Source organism: Sphaerodactylus townsendi, linkage group LG06 (assembly GCF_021028975.2).
Source record: "Sphaerodactylus townsendi isolate TG3544 linkage group LG06, MPM_Stown_v2.3, whole genome shotgun sequence".
NCBI lineage: Eukaryota > Metazoa > Chordata > Lepidosauria > Squamata > Sphaerodactylidae > Sphaerodactylus > Sphaerodactylus townsendi.
Window position 1 is genome coordinate 36,537,881 of NC_059430.1, and position 23,295 is coordinate 36,561,175.

Consider the following 23,295-nt stretch of genomic DNA (forward strand, 5'->3'; position numbering starts at 1 on the left):
CAGCTCAGAGACAGAATATTCTCAATACAAAACTTCAAAGACTGGGAAAAAAATGGGTCTGACTCCTTAATTTTTGAATTGGCTCCTAGAACCAAAGAAAATCTGTCAGCCCCCTCAACACTGTAATTCTCAAACAGCCTGTTTGCCATCAGAAACATAGGAACAATAACCTGTGCATCTCACACATTTTGTGCATATGGTATATTATGTATGATGAGAAAGAAAATACTACATCAAGAAAGAGAATGAGGCTGTGTGTGTTGATATATATATCTGAGGTGAGAGAATGGAGAAAGATTTTTTGTTGAAAATTTAACACATTACTTGAAAGCATTTGGTCTGTGGTGAGATAGGAATGGTTAAAGAAGAGTTAATATGAAGGCAGAAACCGGGCTGGGGGGATGTATATACTGTCATGAGCATACATGATAAGGCAAGTTTTCATGTCAAATCAACAACCAGGAGCAAAAACAACACAACTCTTACATTTTTAAATGTGCTACACGTAAATTCATCATGGCAAACATACATTATCAACAGCACAGTCATTAACAAGAATAGAATTACTTAAACTATCTAAACAGTCTCTGAAAGTCTCTTAATCTCCTTTAATGTGTAAACAAGAGCAGCCACAAAATATTTATTTGCATATTTATACAATGCATTTCTCCTCAAAGGTAGGTTAGGTTAGGCTGAGAGAGCGACTGGCACAAGGTCATCTAGAGGACTTCCATGGCAGAGCAATGAATTCAACCCAGGTCAACCAGTCCCTGGGCTGACTCTTTTAACTATTATGCTACGCTGGCAATATTAAGAGAAAGATATTGCACATCAGGTGGTGAATGACTGTGTGTTGAAATAAATTCACTTAGGAATAAGTACATACATTCGCAAAGATGTGCTTTCATTTGGCAAGCAGGAAGCAGTCTAATATAACAGATGTACTTTCTGCTAAACATCTTACCGCCAGCTTGATTACAACAGGAAGAAAGGGATGCTTCAAAATAGGCAGCTACCAATTTCCTTTCAATGCAGAATTTAACAAAGCCCTGGACACTGCAGTCCACCCATGAAGCGTGGGACCCAGTGACAGATTACATATGGCTATCTCTATCCCATCAGATTTAGCAGCTCCCAATGAGATTAGTGAAAAGCTTTGAAACCTCATTAATGAAAGTCAATCCTGAAATGAATCCTCCTCAGAGCCAAAATGGACTAAAAGCCCCTCAAGGGCAGTCGAAAATCAGACCCAAAAGAAATATTTCTAAATAAAGTAGATCAAAGAGGAACAAACAGAGTTTAAAAATAAACTTGGTTTTGAAGTATGCACAGGCACAGAACTTACTACTGCCTCATGCTCACTTGTATTATTCCTGGGAAAACAAAACTTCAGCTGGTAAGTTTTCATGCTTCATTTCCCCCTTGGTTACCTTATAAATACCACAGGAGACACTGATATTAGGAGTAATCAGGTGCCAATTAGGCAATACTTATGAAAAATGAGCGTGTGTTCCCAAAATAATTCTTCTGTGAAGACGTGTAGAATGCTGATGTTGCTGACTTCAGGAAAGAGCAAATAACAAATGAAAGGTTTCGGGAAAGATGGGCTTGGCAATAAAACTGTAGCCATGGTATTAAAATGCTAGCTATAAATATAAATTGTGCATGGAGTTTTCTACAGTGAGTGACTTAGGTCATTATACACCTCAATACAGTGACAGAGTTATTAAGCTGGGAACATGCAATGTTGTAAATTCTTACAAAGAGTTATTCTTGGTAATAGATGTCACAGAAATTAACTAGGCTAATTATTGTGGTTTAGGAAACAGAATTTCCGAGGTCAAAGGTTCTTGCCCACGCAGCCAGTTTATAGCTACAACAGATAAATACACAGAGGAGTCCCCCATACTTCTGATTGCTGCTATGTCCTGGGTGGCATTATATCTTCCTTCATCGTAGCAGGTCACGTTAAGAATCATGTTGGTTACTGAAGTTTAAAAGGTATGATAGTGAAATGCCATTGACTGTCCTGCTGCATAGTGAATTTCGGTAGAGAGGCACTGTTAATTTGTTCTAGGTAGATTTCAAAGAGCAGACTTGGGGGTATTTAATACATCTTTCACAGGATGTGCTTTGTAAGCCTGAACAATTTTGGACATCCTATTATATAAAGGGCTAGCTGTGATGGCAAAGACACCCTTCCAACCAATCGCCATGCATGACTCACTTCCAGTCAATCACCATGCACATAGTGCTTAGAGCAGGGCTTAACACAGAATGAGTAAAAAACTACACAAACAAAACAAGCTGCCTGAGGAGGAACAGGTGAAGGCATTGGCTGCTCCCATGAGAGGGTTGTGACTGCCGGTAGCTGCAACCTTGCCATTAACTGTTGCTTGGTGATACAGGTATCTAGGAAGAGGAGAAGGCATCTGGGAAGAGGAGGAGAAGGAGAAGGAGGAGAGACCTGGTGATGCAGGGCTGACGGGAGGCAGGAAGGGTCGCCCTCTGGGTGGCCATTATTAACCCTTGTGAGCTGATGCAGCTGTATGGAAAAAGGATGAGGAGTGAGCTGGTATCATGGGGCCAAAGGGGAGGAAAGGCAAGAGGAATTCGCTCCTTGGTGGATGATGTTACTCCAGCAGTAGTTTTCTAGAGCCCATTATATTTGTATGTACAATGGGCTTTACTGCAGGTCTTTTAAATAGACATATTATACTTTGGGTCATGAAGATCTATTTCTTCAAGGGTTCATTCATGAAATAGATGTAGTACAGCTATCTTTGTAGTCTACCAGGGTGATGAAGTCTGCATGACCAAATGGCACCTAACAAATGTCCTGTCTGCTTAAAGCACTGCCTGGTTGGGGGAAAGGATCAAGATTTAACATTCTCCTAGATTTGTTAACTTTCCGTGTTCTGGAAGACCCTCTGAATAGAAATCTTTTCCCCTCCCTTGTTCCCTGCATATTGTAGGCTTACATTATTTTGTAAGATGTGAATGCTTGTAGTTCTCAGTGATGGCTGGGGGAAAAAACCTGCGACATCCTTGATTACCATCCTATGCATAAATGTTGAGACCTCTGGAACATCTTGCTTATTACCCTGGAACTCCAAGTACTAATCTACAACATCTCAAACTTTGGATAAACTTTTCTGTTTCTTCTAGGCATTCAAATGATCTTTCTGAAGGCTGAGTGGTCTTCTAGTGACCCACTATCTAACCTGACTTACCAGAGTTACGTAGCACAATCTTTCCAGTATGGGGTCTTGAGCTTGCACCTTTTGAAACTGTAAATCATTATGCAATTCTTCTTCCCAAACATCTTGCAGGGGAGCCTTCAGTGTCTAAGAGGCAGCGGCTTTGGTCGATCAAATCTGTTGACAATCCCTCCTCTTCCATGCCCTGGGACCTGTTTCCCAGCAGATCCAGTCATGGACATTGAGTTCATCATGATTTAATCACAGACAAAGCAACCAATCCACCTGCAACACATCTGCTGCCAAAATGAAATCCCTATAGTCCACTATTATCGGACAGGAATATGTGTATTTGTAGATGCAAGTTATGTCATGCAAATCATAGGCACAGTGTCTGTCTACAGGTGGTGGACTATCAAGACAGCATCCTATGTTTCAAACAAAGCTCACACTCCCACAGCATTAAAACATTAAGAGAGAGTTTGTCTGAAGAAGCTCAGTTCTCAGATTGCTTCACACTTCATAGAGAGGCAGTTTGTTCTGCTACAGACATGAAGTTGCCTTCAGCCTTGGTGGGAATTTCTTCTCCCAATGCACTTCCCTCTGAGCTTCCTAAATGGACACTTGTGCACCACTGCAGCTTCCATCTTGGGGTTTTGAGTCCGCGACCAGCTCAAAGACCAAGCAGGCCAACAGAGAAAGCCTCTACCTTTCAGTTGCAACATTTTGAGCTACCAATGATCTGCCAATATCCCTTCTGCCTCATTGTCAAAAACAGCAGACGTCTGAGCAGCAAAGTTCCAGTAGGCAGTCGAGCAACTTTGCTAAAGTAGATTATTAAAGACTCGCACAGGAATAAACTGCAAGGGTTGTTCTTCCATGACCTTCTCCAAGATACAGGTCTCCCTGTTTGTTGAAAGATTCAGCAACTAATTTTGCAACCCTAGGGATACTTTTCTGGGAGTAAGCCCCATTGAATAACAGGAGACTTACCTCTCAGTAGACCTACTTAGAGTTGCAGTTGCCTTTTCTTGCAAATTCACAAAGCTTTATAGGCTCATGGTATTGGACAATGCACCACAGAGGACATCCCAAGAATGCTGCAGGGAAGTCTGGAGCCTTCCCCATGTGGCTGGGTCAGCCATTCTGCCTACCACCCCACCCAGCACTCCATACAGGAGTAAAGACACAAACCTACATTGAACATTATTATACGGTGACAGCTACCACTGCAGAACAATAGTGAAGAATTTATACCAGAACTACTGAAATTACACTTACCTGACTGTCTCTCGCTGGGTACCCATGATAACTGGATGTCAGAGGCTCATTCTGAAAAAAAAAATAGAAATGAACAGTTTTATTATAAATATGAAGGAAAAGAGTTTTTATTTCCAAGACAGTTGAAAGTAAGATCCATGATGATCTGACAGAAAAGCAGGGAACATGCTCCTTTTTTCTTGAGCATCATCAATTATTTAAAAATCTGATTTGCTTTAGAAAATGGTGGTTCTTATTTACACATAGTATAAGCAGAACCTTCCTTTCTTTTTTTAAAATGAGAGTTACCTTCCTTACAGGGTTGTTATTAGAATAATTCAAAATTCTACAGTGCTTGGGATTGGGGAAGTGCTACATAAATTATTTTATCTGCATTATTTATTAAACAAAAGCAGGCAATAACTAAAGTGATACCTCACTCCATCTCATATATCTGAAATTTTAAATTATAGATTAGAATTTTTTATAACTTGTTGTTTGTAATGATTGTTGTTAGCTGCCCTGAGCCCACTTGAGTGGGAGGGAGCAGGAAATAAATAAATATAATTTGCTCCTTTCTGCAAAATTTGATGATTTGCAGGGATAACAAGTCAACTGAATTGATATGCCTTGCTAATCCAATTTAGGAATGAATACACTTTCACACTGCAAACTAGGGAAAAAAGAAATCATTATAGTACGCTATACTTTCCAAAGGGTTCTCTCAGTCTTCCATCTGCTTTCTATAGGGTGCTATTGTATATGTAAATGTCACTCCCCCTCCCAAAAAAATCACTTTTGCAAATAATCAAACGGACATAACTAAAATCTTGTTTTTTCCTTCATATTTTAGAAATAGTTCCCATTTAGTTTTTACAATCCACTTCTCCTAGTCAGCAAAACAGGGGGATATCTGCCCTTGTGATGTATTACTTCAAGATGTCTGACTGTCATCTCTGCACTAGCAGTCAAGGAAAGGACTTCTAAGTGCAGCATCGTCCCAGGAACACCAGTGTTATGCACACAGAGGATCTCTTTGTAGGAAGCAATATTCAAGCATGAGGGCCCTCATCTGTAGCCTAAAGTGGCCCAGCCCGGAAACGTTTATGTTACTATTTGCGAGAACTACATTTACTTCTAATCACATTTGTAGAAAATAATCTTGTATAAAAGATAACGAAAAGGAGGCATGAGACCGTTGACACATCAAGGTAATTTTGACAACTGTGACAACTCATGTTCTTACACAAGAGCATTCTGAATTTTTGCATTTATTATTGTATTTTACAAATATATACCTCACCTTTCTCTCCTCATAAGAGCCACCAAGATGGCAGTTTAGTTCAATACAGATTATTCTACATTGCTGCAAATACTCGTAGGGCTGGAACACATATTAAATTTGCAAAGAAAAAGGCTTTTTAAAATGACACAGCAAATACTCAGATACAACTATAACTACTACAGCTTTCTGTTAACAGAGAATTCACCAAGTCACCAAAGAGAGATTGAGAATTATCTGGGCACTACTCACAGTTAGCCCAATCTAGGCATCAAGACTAACTGCAGTGCAGGAACTTGAAGGGAAAGAAGGAAGTACAAGAGCCCACAGAGGCACTCTGGAATGCTAAAACATCAACCCAGTGGTTTCTAAATTGAGCATCAGGGTCAGACTCTAATGGTATCTGGACACGGTAGCTGTTTCACATTAGCATGCATTGCCTGACACCAAAGTGACTTGTTCATTTTACATCTTAAAGACATTTGAAGGTCCCTAAAATATTCTTAGAGAAGAAGTGGCTGGAGACAAAAACTCGTTTTGTTTGAGCATTAAAAGGAGAAGGCAATTAAGGACAAGCGTTAAAATATGATAGCTGCATAAAAGCCAAAAGATAAAAGAGTGCTCGACGCTCTTTCTAACTTTCTTGCCTTTCATACTGTACCTCTAATTGAATCTCACTCTTTACAGGGATGGGTGGGGAGGACAAGCAATTGTGACGTTTCCCCAAGAAGGCTCTGGTGCTGCTAATTTTACAGTTCAGTAACTTGCTGCTGCCTCTCGTGAAGCAGTTATTTTCTCCAGGAGTTGCTATTGTTGAAAATGAAAGGACACAGGATGAGAAACTATTATAAAGAGTTAAACACCTAGGACTGCTGCAAAACAATCCTGTTAAACTAAAATGCAGAGAAAATCCCTGTTAAACAGAAGGGGATCTCGATAAAGAAAGCAGAAGTCACAACACTGAGAAAAATCCTCTTCATTACGCGCCTGTATGGAATGTTTTATGGAAGAGAAGGGTCTAAAAGAGGCATTAACCATTCACAGTTCTTAACATTTTTCAGGATCTTTCCCCTCCCTCCCCCCAAAGTTCTTAAGAAGCCAGGTTTCTCTCCAGCCACAGTCAAGTAGCCCGGTGAGATACCTCCAGAGATAACTTCAATTCCCTCATGTCTCATTTCTGCCAATGCTGAATTAGATTTCTCTTCTTATTACAAGAATGCAGAGGCAGCCATTTACTGAGAAATTTAGTTAGAGTGCCCTCACCAACAATATCAAATCAAATCGCTATGGAATATGACATTGTTTTGCTTACTGCTAAAGGGCATCTCTGTATACCTAAATTCTACAATTTAGGAGGGGGAAAGGGTGCAGGAATACGGACACAGGGATATCAAATCTATCATACAAATGTGATTTTGTATTATCTGTAGATCTGCCTAAACTGTCTGCAAGATACACACTTTGCTCCGACCTTTGTTTTTTGCCCTTCTTTCTTTTTTTCTTTACTCCAACCCCACAGGAGGCAAGCATGGCAAGAGAAGAACTTTTTCCATTAGCCTCAGTTCCACAGTCACCCACATTTTCCTCCCAGATCCAATTAATATCTGTGGAATGAATATGTGCTATGCTTGCACAACCTGCTGAATCGGGAACTTAATTCACATCTGAGAATGGACACTGCTCATTTGCACGGTAATACTTTCCAAAGGATATGCCATATATACATCCCAGTGTATACTGAAATGTGCATTTGGATGAAGATAGGAATATGCATTTCACTACAAATAATTCAGCATGGATAGAACTAATTTAATTTATCCCATTGTTACTCTAAGTAGGTGGTCTCACTGAGTGCTTGGGGGTGAACTTGGAGACTTAGCGAGAAACTACGCGAGAGGGGCTGACCAAGATCGAAAGATCAATGTTTATGGTGTCTGTCCCAGAGAAACTCTAAGTAAACCAAAGTGATATTTAACTGGAAGAACTTTATTTGAGAAAAAGAGAGGCGGAGGGGTAAATACACAAAAATGCATACAACAGGTAAGGTAATAAGGAAAAAGAAGAATAGTTTTAGGAGATGGGGTGTTATTTACCAGTCCCGAATATGATGTCCATGAAAGCAGAGCTGAAGAGGGAAATAACCTTCATTTCTAAAAGCTTGGGGAAACCCACAGAACCAAGTGGGGGTGTATGATGGATCCAAGAACACACATATATGATGGGGGCAAATAACCCGTTTTAATGCCCAATAGTGAGTCCTAAAATGGTATGAAGTATTCAGCCAGAAAAGCCAGAAAACAGGCCATTGGATCCTCTCCATGAAAGGTCCTACCAGGGTGAGAACAGGATTCCCACCCCTTTGTACAGGGAGGCAGGGCACAAGAAAGCAACTACAACCTAACCTTTCCCAAGTATAACAGTATAAACAGCATAAAGTGTGAAAACCAGAAAGATTAAAAGGTAAGGGGACCAAAACGATGGCCGTCCTTCACTGTGAGTATCCAACTGCCTGTTCTTCCATTGAGGCAGGAGGACACCTTGTCTGGAACCTCTCAAAGCAGTGTTGCCCACTTAGTGTCCTGATTTGGTGGACTGATTGATATGAAAAGAAAGGCGTTGACTGCCCTTGTCACATCAAGGTTGTGCCATAATCTTTCTTTGGGATGAGAAGGATTGGGACAGAAAGTTGGTAAACAGATTTCTTCACTGATGTGAAATTTGGAGGCTATTTTAGGTTTAACGGTAGGGCCAGTTCTCATCACTACTTTGTCCCTACAGAAGGAACAAAACTCCTGCTTGGTTGACAAGGCACACAGTTCCAAAACTTGACGTGCTGAGGTGACAGCCACTAAAAACAGTGTTTTCATGTGGATCCATTTTAATGGGATCAGCTGGATAGGCTTGAAGAGTGACTTGGTGAGTGCCGACAGAAAGGTGTGCACGCTGTGCAAACTCCGCATCAGCAAATGATGGTTGTGACCTCTTTTAGAAAACTGACAACATGCAAAAGCAGTAAGCCTTTGAAATGAAGCAGTACCATGGACAGTGCGGCTATTTGTCTTCTCAGGGTGGAGCTCGGTAGACCCAAAGTATGGCAATCTTGTAAGAAGGCAAGCACAGACGACAATTGGGGTTTTGGTGCTGCAATCCCTCTCCTCTGGCACCACCATACGAATGCCTTCCAGGTAGTGTTGTAGATGCGTATTGTGGAGGGATGTCTCAATGCCATCAGGGTGTCAACTACTTAAAAAGGATATTCCAGATTTAGGAATCTGTGACAGTCTACCTCCAAGTGGTCAAGTAAAACCACTCCAGCTGATGATGAACTAACGGACACTGCCTTACCATATCCCACTCTAGCAGAAGTTCCAATGGAGGGCCACTGCCATCTCCCTCAGAATGGAGAACCAGAAACAGCAGGTCCAGTATGGTGTTACAACAATCACCTCAGTGCTCTGTTCCCTTATCTTGTGAAGTAGTTTGGGCAAGATCAAAATGGGGGGGGGGAGGATACAGAAGACCCTTGAGCCATGTTGATGTGAGAACATATGTGGCTTCCGCTTTGGGATGGAAATATCGATACACGAACCCGTCCACTTGATGGTTTTCTATGTTGTAAAATAGGTCTAGAATCAGAACCCCCAGATGTGAAGTATCAATCAGAACAGAGAGGTCTTCAGAAACCATCCTGCCCCCTGGACCGACAGACAGTTTAACCAATCTACTCGAATATTCAGAGAACTTTTGATATGTTCTGCTTATACAGAAATTAGGATGGGCTTCATCCCATCTCAGAATCTTGGACACCTCTGAGAATAGCTTTGAAGATCTGGATTCCCCCTTGACTGTTCCGTACAGCTTCGCTGATACACTGTCCATTCAAATCAGTACATGTTGTCCTTTGATGATTGGAACAAAGTGTTTGATGGCCAGGAGTACGGCATGAGTCTCTAGAATGTTGATCAACAGTTTGGCTTCAGAATTGGGCTTCTGGACAGGTTGATTGTTGGCAACCCACCCCAAAAGGCTGGCATCCATGAACACTTGTACTTGTAGGATGTTCAGATAAGAAGGCTCCTCCTTCTCAGCTTGTCTTCTTCCCATCTGTTTCTCAGCTGCACCTCATCTGCATCATGCAGCTGCTTTTGTCTCTTGCGGTGTGCCACTCTTCTGTCTTGTCACCGATGTGGTGAAGGAGACAGAGATGCTGTTGATGTGCAAAAGGTAGGAGCCAGAGCCAAAGCTGTTGCTATCCTGGAAGCCAGCTCCTTTCCACTCCCATCTTTTACCTGAATGCTTTCCTCACATTGGACACCTTTATTCAGTGCTGATGGCTGATGTGCTGCACCAGCATCAGGAGCTAAAGAACTAGGAAGGGGCCTTTGCTTAGTTTTTTATATATTTACTATCAATAATACAGCAGAGTACGGTTAGACTATCAGCTCCAGAATGCATTTTTCTCTAGACATCTAATCTGCCGCAAATGCAACATGGTGTCAAAAAACGGCATCGGCAGCTGGTCACCAGTCTGCAGTTATACTCTATTTTAACACCAGTGGAGAAAACCTGAAGCAGCAATAAAGAGAAACCAGCCTTCCAAGAAACTAGAACAGGTTTTTTTTAATATTAACTGTATGCATTTCAAATAATCAATGCTTATGTTTCTGCAAGGTGCATGCATATATGGAATAAGATGAACAATGGCGTCAACAAAGAGGAGAGATGTGAAAGATAAAGAAATGGCAACAAAATGATACTTTACACATCTTTCATTCACTACTATTGGCCAGATGGGATGGTTCCATCTTTAGCTATAAAATAGGTAAACAGTAAGGATCTAAGAATGACAGTCTTACACAGAGCTATTGATCCAATTCTCTACCTGACTCTCAGCACAGAACAGCTCAGCACCTTTCCTTCCATGAATCTTCTCCTAATGGAACCATTAAAGGAGGATAGCTACACATACATCCTCCATCTGAGAGGCAAGATGTGACAGCGTAAAGACAGTAATTGAGATCGAGCCACAGAAGTCCTGAAACTCTACAAGAGAAAGATACTTAAAGACCCCACAGGGAGCTCCATATATTTTGGGGTCTTTTGTGAAAAACATCTAATGTACCCAACTCCATCAACTTTGCAGGAAATTTTTTATCTCCACTCAGCAACTTTTTGACAGCTCAAACCTCTTGCACATAGATGTCCAACAAAAAGGAACATGAGGTTTGCCATCCTACAGAATATATTTGTTTTATAAACACAGTCAGGATCCACAGCACTTACGGCTAATTTTTCCTCTCAGTGGCAGTCCTTCAGACCTCATCATATGCTGTTCCGGTGGACCCCCAACCGTCAGAGAATTTTCCTGGGGCAATTGCTAAAATTACTGGCTAAAACCCCTATGAATACAAAGAACGGTACATTGGTACTTACCCTGAAGGGACCTTCTCCTGGTAGGCGATGAGGGCATCTTGGATTGGGTGATTTCCAACCTATACTCAGGGAGGCAGGACTAAATGATGTCACTTCCTGTAGAGGCTGGAATCCATCTTAGATCCCCAGTATTCCGTTGACTCAGCAGTGAGAGAAAAAAACTCTATTATCTTAAGAAGTAGAACAGGAAATAACGAAGAATAACATTGAAAACAAACATCAAAACGTGAGGAACTCCAAGTATTTTATAACTAACTACCCCGATCCATAGATCATAATAATAAACGAAAGGAATGATTAATTTTTGGAGACTGCATAGAAAGTGCGCACAGTGAGGGGCAAGATGCCTCCTCATCGCCTACCAGGGAGAAGGTCCCCTTCAGGGTAAGTACCAATGTTACCGTTCTCCTGGAGGCGATCTTCGGAGAGCATCTTGGATTGGAGACACTTTCCGGCAGAGCCCAGTGTCCCGAAATGGAGTGGGAATGTTAGTCTCCCGAAATATATGTTCCGAAAGCACTCTAGTTCCAAAAAAGCGGTTCTCAAGTTATGCTTGCGCCATGGAGGCATAACCTGTAATGTCTGATAAAAAAGGAGGATGAAAGAGGACCAGGTGGCGCCCTACACACATCCTTCCAGAGCAGGGGTAGTAGGAACCTCTGCGGCTCTCCAGATGTTCAGAAGGAACTACAATTCCCCATCAGCCCCTACCAGCAGCATGGCCCAATTAGCCCATGCTGACAGAGGCTGATGGGAATTGTAGTTCGAACATCTGAGCATAGATTCTCGGAGAGCCGCAGAGTTCCCTACCCTGCTCCAGAGGAAACTCCAAACCTGTAGATCTGAATGCTTACAGCGTTAGTTCGCGGCACTCCGAGTCGGAATGAGCCGTGATGCCGCTTAGAGCACAGGTATGTGAGATGCTTTATATGCCCTCGGTAATGCACATTCTGAGAGTGTAACTGAGTTTGGCAGCCTTGGACATCTGAGCTCCCAGATTAGGCATGGTAACGTTTATGAATAGGGATTCAGTCCGTCTGATATTCTCTGTTCTGATGATAAATGTCTTGGCCCTACGGACATCTAAGGTGTGCCAAAGGATTTCTTTTGGGATGTGAAGGACTTGGACAAAAGGTGGGGATGATCACCTCCTGCTTCATGTGGAACCTGGAAGCAACTTTTGGAACAAAGGTGGGATCCAGCCCTCATGACTACTCTGTCCTTGTGAAAGATGCAGAGCTGGGAGTTGACGGATAGGGCCTGCAACTCTGAAATTCTTCTGGCTGTAGTGATGGCAATCAGAAAGAGAAGTTTCATGCGAACCCATTTCAGATGCACGGAACGGATGTGCTCGAAGGGCGGTTTGGTGAGGTAGCTGCAGGAGCCTGCGATGTTAAGTCTCCATGGAAGGGAACCGGACATGGACTATCGGAGGTTGTTTTTGTAGAGACCCCTTTGAGGAATCTAAAAGTATATCTGGGTGCCTGGACAGTGGTGAAGTCCATGAACCTTTTGGGCCAAACAGTCGTGAGCGCTTCGCCAGCTGTCTGGCGAAGAGTAGCACTTAAGGCGCCTTCCCGAATCCCACCTGGAGAAACTGTAAAACCCAAGAGGGACAGAAGGCCTCAGTGGGTCGACATCCGGACCTCTTGAGCCCAGGAGAGAGGAAGGTCCTCCATCGAAAGAGTTATAGATTCTGGAGAGGTTGATGGTCTGCGGGACAGCTGATGATTGTATTGATGACCTGGCCGAATAACCTTTTTTGGTTAGGGGCCTTCCCCGCTTCAGCCAAGCCGGTCAGGAACAAAACTCACTTTTGGGGTTGGGATGGACCACGGGTCCCTGAGAGAGCATGTCCACGGGCGTAGAGGCAGCCTCAGGGGCGCCGGAAGTTGCCATATTGAAGGATTGCAGGGGAGAACCATGGTGCGCCTGGAGCCACCATGGTGCTACTTCAGGAATTACGCTGGCTTTCTCTGACCAGACCTTCCTTATGAGCTTTCCGGGATGACTAGGGTGGAGGTGGATAGGCATAAGAGGAGCTCCCTACGGCCCACGGAGGCCGGGCCAGTGCATCTACTGCTAGTGCTACCGGGGAATAGAAAAGTTATCTGGTGAAAAATCGAGGAAGTTAGTGCATTTTGAGCGGAGGCAAAGAGATCGACGGATTCTGGGACAACCCGAGGGGTTTGGAGTGATCAGTTGAAGATCGTCGGATGGGAGCTTCCACTCTGCTTCCTCGCTTTCACCGATTGGCGGCTTAGCCAGTCCGCTTCTGAAGGCGTTGAGATCTCCCCTGTATGTGCTCTGCCGACAGCGATAGGAGATGTTTCGCCCATGTCAGTATCTCTACTGCCTGTAGATGAAGGCGAGGGATCTGGACCCGGCCTGATTGTTTAGATGGGCCTTTTGCCACATGATATTTGTCGGGTTCGGACCAAAAGATGACAGCCCTGGATCTGAGGCTGGAAGGCCTGAAGCGCCTAAGAGAATAGCTCGGCGAACTCTAAGAAGTTGATGGGCAGACGTGGTTTGGGTCATCGCCCAGAGACCTTAGCAATGCGCTATATTGTCCTCCAAGGATGCCTCCCCCCATCCGCTGGCAAGACTCGCGTCTGTGAACAACTGCATTCGATGAGGGTAGATGAAGACTTTCCCTTTGGAAAGGTTTTTTTCTGATGAGACCACTCAGCTTAAGACTGGTAGCTGTGTGAACTGATCTGTGATCTGGAGTGACCTGTCTTCCTTCCTCATGATCCGGTATTGGTGAGGCTGGAGAAACTAAGTTGAAGGGGGCGCGCATGGAACCCTCCCCCCCCACTGCAACGTATCGAGCAATAACAGAGATGAAAAGAGACCCATCAGTCTGGCTAGCTGGAAGAAGGAAGCTCTCTCTCCTGGCTGGGAGGAAGACTACGCTACCAACCTCTGGATCTTTGGAGAGAGAATTTTGGACCACGGAATGAAGAGAAGGCGATTGTGTACTTTCTGTAAGTCTATGAGGTCGCCCCGCAGATGTTCCATTCGGGTGGCTGGAATCAGGGAACTCTTTTGCAAAGTTGACCTATAAAACCCGTGAGTGACGAAGGGTAGTCAGGACGCACATCCAGGTCTCGAAGCGGCTTGTGTTCTGGACCCGGACCCGAATCAGGATGTCGCCCAAGTATGGGTGGATATGAAGACACTTGTTCCCGAAGAAGAGCCATGCATAGGTGCCAGAAGGAGCTTTGAGAACACTGCTCGGGCTGTGGCCAGCCCGAAGGGGAGAGCCTTGTTCTGGTAGTGTTCCGACTGTGACGTGAACCTGGGGAAACATCTGTGGAAGTGGAGTTGATGGGGACGTGAAGATATGCTTCCTCGGGTCAGGTCGAGAGATGTTAAGTAATTGCCTCGGGCGAAGAGCCTCCACTATGGGATCCTCAAGGTTTCCATCTTGAAATGGCGTAGAGCGCATGAATCTGTTCACGCATCGCAAGTTCATTGTGGATGGCACGCCAGTCGCCAGTTCTTTTTTGGGTACTGTAAAGAAATGTGAGTAAACACCGCAAGAACGGCTCTGGAGGATGGGTACGGGTTCGATCGCCCTCGAATACTTCAGTAAGATGGAGAATGGCTTGCTGTGTTCTCTTTTAGTTTGGTCTGGATTGCATTGGGGGGGGGGGTAGGTCCGGAATTTGGATCTTGGAAAGGTTGAAAAATTCTAGGAGATAGCCGTGTGTGACGACTCTCCTTTGTCCAGCGGTCGATATAGTGCATTCGCCCACCCACCGGGTGTTGAAAAATTGCAGACGCACCACCCACTACTGGAAACGCGGAGTGTAGTCAAAGACCTGGGCGGTCGAAGCTCAGTAGTTGGAAAGGTTTGCCACCTCTATTGGTTTTGTCTAGAGTAGTTGGGATCTAAAGCGAGCTGCCAGGAGAATCCTCTTCTACGCAAAAAGCGAGTAGTGTTGCTGTTATTGAGGTTGTTGGAGAAAACCACTTTCTGGCCATCTCTGGGAGTTCCGATTACAGTGTGCGCTGAGTCGCGAAATGAAGTGTAAGGTTCTGTAGAGTGGGAGGAGCCCTGGTCTGGCCCTAACGCATTACCTAGGCATAGATTTCTTGTTTCCCTTAGTCTCCTAACCTCAACACAGCTGTCTAAATCTTTAAGCCAAAGAGCCTGGAACCATGATAATCGTGAAAGTAGACACTACCACCTGTTTTGAGTGGAGGAAGTCCATGCGGTCCAGGCTCTCAAACCAGGCCTGTCTCCAAACCACTACTCCCCAAAGGGCTGCCAATGTCTTGGCGGGAGACTAACAGGAGAAGAATCAAAGGTGGAATCTGCCTCAGTACGAAACTGCTGTGAGTACTCTCTCTAAACCCTCTCTGGAGGCCTTGTTAGCCGAGGAGGGGATCATTGTAAGAAGCCTCGAGAAGCCAAAGGATGTGGAGGCTCGGGCCATGGTGGAAGAAGGGGCTAGAGCCCTAATGGTATGGGCAAAGTCTGTCATGAATCCTTTTCAGGAAAACGCCGAAGCCCTGGCGGTCTGGCGGCATCTCCCTTAAAGGGAACCCTCCCCTGTCCTTGGTGACTAATCCACCAGATTGGGAGGGCAACCACAGGTGCATCAATTAGGGAGTTTTAATGATGTTATGTATGTGTTCGAAGACAAGGTATATATAGACTCTTGGGAGATGTGATCGGGCAACTCATTACACTCAGCCTCCAGATTCACTCCATTGCTTTTTTTTTAAATCTCTTTTCAAAGTACTTCGGGTGAGTGGAAAAAAGAAGCTTCCTGGGACATCCTCCGTCTTGGGGGGGAAAATTTCTTTTTGTGTGCCCCTTTAGGGACACCTTTAACTGTTCTCCCTTCTTTGGAGGGATGGGGAGATCTCCTCAGGGTCCTCAGCGGCCTCTGCTGGAATCCCCCCTCCTGGAGTTCTAAAGTGGAAATAGTTTTTGACATAATCAAGGCTAAATCCTCCTTTCTAAAAAATCTGATAAGTTTTTCTTTTGGTTCAGCGATGTCCTCCTCCCCTTCAGAGAAATGCTCTGAGGAATGTCCCACTTCCACCTCACTGAATTCCTCCTCCCCATATTCATTAAGGGGATTGGAAGAAGAGCTAGATGAACGTCTGCGTCTACCACCCCTCCTAGAACGGGACCTGCGTCTCCCTCTGCGTCTACTTTCTTTTTTCTTGTCATGGAGGGAGATCTCTTCCCTCATTGCAGCCCTGAACATACTCATTAGCTCGGGAGCAGGCATGCTAGCCCAGGATGCAGGGTCTGAAAGGGTTGGAGCAGGTTCGCGCTGGGGACTCCCCCACTGGGCCCCTCTGATCTTGCCTGAGTTGCGAAGATCTATGAGGAGACTGCCGGGAGGCCGTTTGATCATCCGCTCGCTCCTGGGTCCCGCAACGCTCCCCCGCGCCACCGCCGCTGGGGTGGCTAACACTTAAAAATTGGGAGTGTGGGGGGGAGTGCGGAGCTACACCTTCCGCGGCCCGGACTGGGACGCTGGTGCTCCTGCGCCTTGGCATAGCCCGGGAGGGCTCTAGGCGCGATTTCTTGGCGGCAGGGGCTTTGTTCTTTCCGGCCTGCGCCATCTCCTGCGGGGGCGCCGAAGCCGCCGCCGCCGCCGCCGCCGCCTTCGATGCGGCAGAAGAAGAAGTGGACGGAGCCTCAGCCGAGGACTCCTGACTGTTGCTCTTCTGATGCCTTCGGGTTGCTGCCCGGTGCCCTCTGCCGCTGGTCTTGCCAAAAGACTCAGGCGGGGGTGAGAAGGAGCGAGCGTAGATTCCATGGGCGGCCATTTTAAGGTGGCCCGTTAAGGTGGGAAAAACTGACAGTTGGAAAAAACTGACAGGCTGATTCACAAACTGACAGGCTGATTCACAAGAGGACAGGAGCCGACAGAAACAGACACACAGAACACACGTGAGAATAGAAGTAAACTGAGAGAAATAAGGTAGAAATAAGGTAGAAATAAGGTAGAGAAATACAAGTAGCTTGGAGCCCTCTCACAAGCACTGCGCTCCCTGCTAGGCAGGAAGTAATACTGGGGATCTAAGATGGATTCCAGCCTCTACAGGAAGTGACATCATTTAGTCCTGCCTCCCTGAGTATAGGTTGGAAATCACCCAATCCAAGATGCCCGAGATCGCCTCCAGGAGAACACTGAGTACAGATTTTGAATGCTGGCCAGTGTCACTTGAAGTATCTGTTGAATGCTATTCCCACAGAATTTCCTTAGGACCTATGAAGAAAAATATTTTTGGAATAATTTTTTAAAATAGTTTTTATAAAATCTTTGAACAATACTGAAGTTCCAGCTGGAGGTGAAGCGAGGACAGGAAGTTGAAATTTTTGGAGTTCCTGCCTCCCTATCCAAGGATGAGGAAGACCCATGCAAGATGGCCTCCAGGAGAAGTAATGATCCAGCCACCCTAATCTACATCCAGAAAATAGATGGGAATAAAGACAAAAATAGCAAACGTAACAACTTCTACCTACATAAAACTATACAACTTTCCACTCAAACATGGCTGTCAGAATTATCCAGATCCTTTTTATCTTGTTAACAAAAAAAATGAAAACCTCAAGCCCAACACCAAATCTTCTTTATCTCAGTCTTTTGTAAATCATGAAATTAAGCAATATCCACATTATATAAAAAGCACAATCTAACTTCCTAATTTATCCCAAGGCTTAAAATTACATTTAACGTGATTTCTAAACCCCTTTAATTTCACTCTCCACCATTTTCTCTCAACTCATTCCTTATATTTTACATTTCTAGGGATTCTACATTTCTATTTCTGACAAATATGCCAGTAGTATACGGAGATCTGATGACATCACTCCCTCTTCCTTCCTGGAATTCTAAACTATGCTGCTCTCCTATTGCACACTGTTCTAATCTCCATGGCAACCTCTGGTCCTCCTGGGTGTTTATTTTTATATATATATATAAAAATTTAGAGTAAATTTAGATAGTTGTACCATGGAATCTTGTAATAATGTTTAATGGCTGTCTACAAATAAAAAATATAAACAGTTTCATAGCTGAACACACACGAAAGGACTCTGGCCTTTGAACTCCTGAATCCACCCATTTCTTAGTACAGTTTTAAATAAATACAGGTGTAAAAAATAAGCACACATTTTAAAGAAACATAATACATGCTATATAATGCAATCGAGTAGTTGTGTCCTAAGGCTTTAAATACCAGATACACATCAACTATACCCGAAAAATTCCAAAGAGACCAGAGCTGTTTAAAAGAGAAAGAGCAGATTAAAACAATAAAAGAAATGACTAGATTTATTTTCAATTTACAAAATGGAATCCCAGTGTTAGCACTTCTGCTATCTAATGAGATAGGGAAAAACCCAGGAGAAATAGATGAACAGAAATAGCTTTCGGCTCATATCAGAATTACAGTAATTTGGAACAGTTTACCAGGCAAAGCATGTCATACATACATAGCTCCTAAGAAATAATGGTAAGATAAAGAAAAACAGAAAGAAACAGATGGTTTTTATCATCAGGCAATGTAATACAAAATCAGGGCGGAAATACTTTGGTCTTTGGCTTACAATGCAAGCTTCTGACTTGAAAAATGGATGTTATATTTCAGACATTTTGTCATTTCTTGGCATTGTGAGAATGGCTGGGCATCACATAGCAAAAAAGAAGAAGACATTGCGTTGAATGTTACAGTATTACAAACACACTACACATCTACCCTAACAGTTGTTGTCGCACACGTCTTAATTTTTTACATCTCTCCCCTCAAATTTCTTTTTGCTTTAGGAAAAACTGAAAAATGAGTTTATTTAACTAGCTGTATGCCCAAGAAAGCCTTAATGTGGCAGTGCTCTGTGAATCCACTGTTTAAAAAAAACAACTGTTTGCTCTTTTATTAATGCTGGTTGTTTTTACTTTACTTTTACTCTAAAGCCACTTTAAAATATTCTACTTCCAAAAACCAAGATTATAGTAGTTTAATAAATAATTTGAAAGAGGGTGGGGGACAAGCAAGTACCTGAATAGGTAACTTAAAAATGCATAACCTCCCCTCAAGGCTATTCTGAAGCCATCTTTTGGTATATATCAAAGTGAAGTTGAATTGCGAAAGCATGACACTCATTCATTCAACCAAGCAAACAAATATTTTTGGCAGACGATTAGGGCTAGACTGTCATTTTCTCCTTTCTAAATGAGCTCAATAAAAGGCAAGTTGAGAGGCAAATTAACAAAGAGATCCCCTTTCCACAGATCATATCGGGATTGTAGTAGGTTTACAGATGAAACTGGAACCAAAAAATAGCATAAATGACAGTAGCAATCAGCCTCTTAGAGCAGCAAAGAAGGAAAGGCAATCACATGGCAAAGAACAGGAATACAGAGTCTCCATGTAGAAAACCAAACAGGAGCATTGTATCTTCTCCAAAGACTGCAGATATAGCCTTAAAAACTCTGGCACAAGTTATTGCTGTTTCTGTGTTTTCTCTGCATTTGCCCTGCCTGCCTGCCTCCACTCCCATTCCTTAGGACTTTTTCCTCACAAAGACTACAAAAATTTAAACATTTGACAGTTAACTTGGGCTAAATTAAACAGACTATTTAGGTACCCTTCAAGCACCCTCCCCACCCCATCCCCAGCTTTGAGATAGACACTCATCCATGTGGTGCTCTCTGGAACATTTCAATGACTTGCCCCATCACATGGATCTCTCCCACAGAAGTGACTGGGGCCAAGGTATCACATGATCCAATCCTTCTATGCCTGATGCACTCATGTACAGGCTTGCTCAGTTCAGCAGGAACTACTTGTAAATAAATAGCTCCTAAAGCCTATAAAAGGCACCTCAGTTTCATTTTGTTAGAAAAAGGGGGGGGGGTGCTTCTCTCTCAAATGATCTACAAACTGAACCTTACTGTGATCACAACATCACAACTGAACCATTTGAAATAAATTGCTTTATTTTGTTCTCTCTGTAGAAGCGGTAAGCCCCCAAACAGAACACTCATAAACAATAAAGAACTAGACTAAAATCCTGCCAAGAAAACCAATATATTTGGGGAAAAGAAGGAAAGGCTTCGAGAGAGTTCCTGCAGCAATGTCTGGCTTTGATTAGGTTTTCTATGATCGTGGGGCCACACAGGAAACACTCGGGAGGCCCACTTGGTCAGCACCACCCTACATACACTGGCAAGCTTTGTGCTCCATCAGCAACATCTGGAATCAGTTAAAACCAAACAGCTAGCAGTCCCTTCCCCAGAAACCACTAATTCTCTTAAGGCCACTACGCCTGGCCCACTTCATTTCCCTCCTGGAAAGCTGCTCTCCTTGCAGCTCAAAACAAAGGACTCTGTGAGAGAAAAACAAACCCTGTACTGCTCCGGTGGTACAACAGCCCTCTCAGTTCACAAGGGTGGTCATGAGATTACAAACACAAAGGGAAGGGCGGAAAATTGCACACAACTTTTCTGTTTTTTTAAAAGTAAGATGACTATCTATGCAGCCTCTTTTGTAGTTTTTTAAGGAAAGATTGAAAAATTCAAACACACCTGAAGATTTAATTGCTTCATGGAGTTTTTAAAAAATCTTTCCCTACTCCAAGAATCAAAATGTTACTAGTTCATTAGCCTTCAAGATTCAGGGTAGCATATTTCATCTTGGAAAGATTTATGGAGACTAGCTTTTTGCAATAAAAAAGCAGCACATGCACAAGCATACACAACTTCACTGGGTTACATACATATGTCTCTTCAATTAGATGAAGAGAAGTTTACAGTAGAGCTCTTACTGAATTAGAACAGTTAGGAATCATCGTAGCAACAACAGCCAAACAAAATGCTAACCAAAACCCCAGTATTGCGTCTTTTTTACTGGATGTTAAGAGTTCTTTGTAAGGAGAGCCAAGCATTTGATTCACGAGACTAACAGGCTGAACTTTATTTCAACTTACTTATTTCTTCCACTTAACATGGACACTACAGTTTTTCCATCTACAAACCAAGAGTCTCGGGCTTAAAAATACAGTCATCAACTTGGCAATATGGTACATTACCCAGTCACTTAGATACAATTTTCTTCTGTGATCACATACTATTTCATGTAATTAACAACATGCCATTCCACCAGACATTCAGTTATGAGTGCCATGTTATGATTTAGAACTGGGTATGATATTGCTTTTACATCGACGGTACACACATTTGTACAATTCACAAGGTCAAAGGTACCTAATAGCTCTGGCAAAGACTTTAAAAAAATCCTTTACAACCTATTGATATGGATTTCAGTAGAAGCGTACATACAGCACTTTAAATTCTATAGCCTGACTGGATAGCAGTTTTCTTAACTGCATATGATTTTAAGTTTCCCCTGAGTTCAACTATGGTCGTTCAAAAATGTGCTGAGAAATAAAGTAAACCAGTCCAATCCATTTTCTTGCACCGTTCAGCTCCTCTTTTTTTTCCCTTCCTTCTCAGATGCCAACTATACATTATGTTTTCCTCTGTGATAATTTTAGGAGATTCCTTTTCCTTAACCGAGTGCTGCTGCAGCAGCAGCAGCAGCAGCAGCAGCAGCAGCAGCAGCAGCAGCAGCAGCAGCAGCAGCAGCAGCAGCAGCAGCAGCAGCAGCAGCAGCAGCAGCAAAAATGACGTTTTTTGGCTTTTGAATTCTTTCTTCCTCTGCTTCTCCAGATGAAAAAGTCACTGCTGAGCCTCTTGCTACCACCCCCTGGGGGAAAACATGGCTACCCATAAATTTTCCTCTGCTGGAGTAAAAGCAGTTTGGGGGAGGTGGCTTTTCATCAGCAGAAAAGGCAAAAAAAGAAAGAATTTAAAAACCTTTCTCCCTCCACACTATTTCTCCCTTAAAAAAAAACAACCAGTTCCAGCAGTTGCATTTGGAAAAGAAAAAGAAAGTATTTCATAATGATCGTGGAAGAAAGCCATTTTCTCTCCCTCAGTCACACTAATTGTTTCTCTTCCTTTCCATCCCACAAGTACACACCAGTCAGACCAACTGTGCATTTTCAAATATTTCTCACATACTTTATGCTTAAGATGAGATCAACTAGAGAAATGCAGCATGAATACAAAACTACCAAAGCAAAGCAGCAAATGATACAGAATAAAGTTCTGTCAGCAGTAGCCACGATTGCAACAAACTCTCTTTTAGGGTTTCATGGGTAATTAGTGGTAAAGCCAAGTGCACCTAAGACAGTGGTTCTCAACCTTCCTAATGCCGCGACCCTTTAATACAGTTCCTCATGTTGTGGTGACCCCCAACCCTAACATTTATCCATTTTACAGATGGAGAACACTGATGCAGAGTCTTACGCGGCCCCTGTGAAAGGGTCGTTCGACCCCCAAAGGGGTCCCGACCCCCAGGTTGAGAACCACTGACCTAAGAGAAAATGGCCAGTATAATCAATTAAAACCATCAGAACTTGGGAGTTTGTTGCCAGGTCCCCAACTAGAGGAGCCCCAGAAGAAACTGATGTTGCCAATTCTCTAAGGATTTTCAGAGATAAATTGGTACACTCTCATTCCCACATAACACCATGGAAAATATCTGGGCTTTAAAAATTCACAGATGGATACAGTGGTGAACATTATTGAAGCCAGTGCTGACAACTGCTGCTGTGTTCCCAGGAAAATCCTCTTTTGTGGAGAGGGAATCTGCTTTGGGGGAAATAGAGGCTTCAGCTATAAACTTTAGCACTGGCATATTTTATTTATTTCTTACATGAGTCTGTCTCACACGAGGGTGTGGGAACACATCTGTACATCAGGGTTCTTGCAGATGTCGAAATGCACAGTGCTGTGATCCAAACCTACGGATGTCACTGCTCTACAAAGTGCTCAAGCTCAAACAAAATCTAAATATAAGGGGAGTTCTGATTATAAAAATGATTTGTAGTCGATTGTAACTACAAAGACAATAGTTCATTTCTTGTTAAAATAATTCACAGCTTCAGCAATCGCAAGCTTCCCAGAGGGAACCCAACTTTGAACAGAAAACAGCCTGTATTGCCTACAACTCTCTGCCTACAACTTTTGCTAGTATTTTCAGAAAAAATTATTCCAATCAGCAACTCTGTGTGCA

At 43.3% G+C, this 23,295-nt stretch overlaps 1 protein-coding gene across 1 annotated transcript in view; it reads right to left on the bottom strand.

The window, feature by feature from the left end:
* Nucleotides 1-23,295, bottom strand: part of LOC125434783 (RNA binding protein fox-1 homolog 2-like) — a 66,999-nt gene that overhangs the window by 15,194 nt on the left and 28,510 nt on the right. The window contains exon 2 of the mRNA XM_048500481.1: nucleotides 4,478-4,532. Coding sequence (XP_048356438.1) covers nucleotides 4,478-4,532 — 55 coding nt within the window. The remainder of the gene's footprint in view (nucleotides 1-4,477; nucleotides 4,533-23,295) is intronic.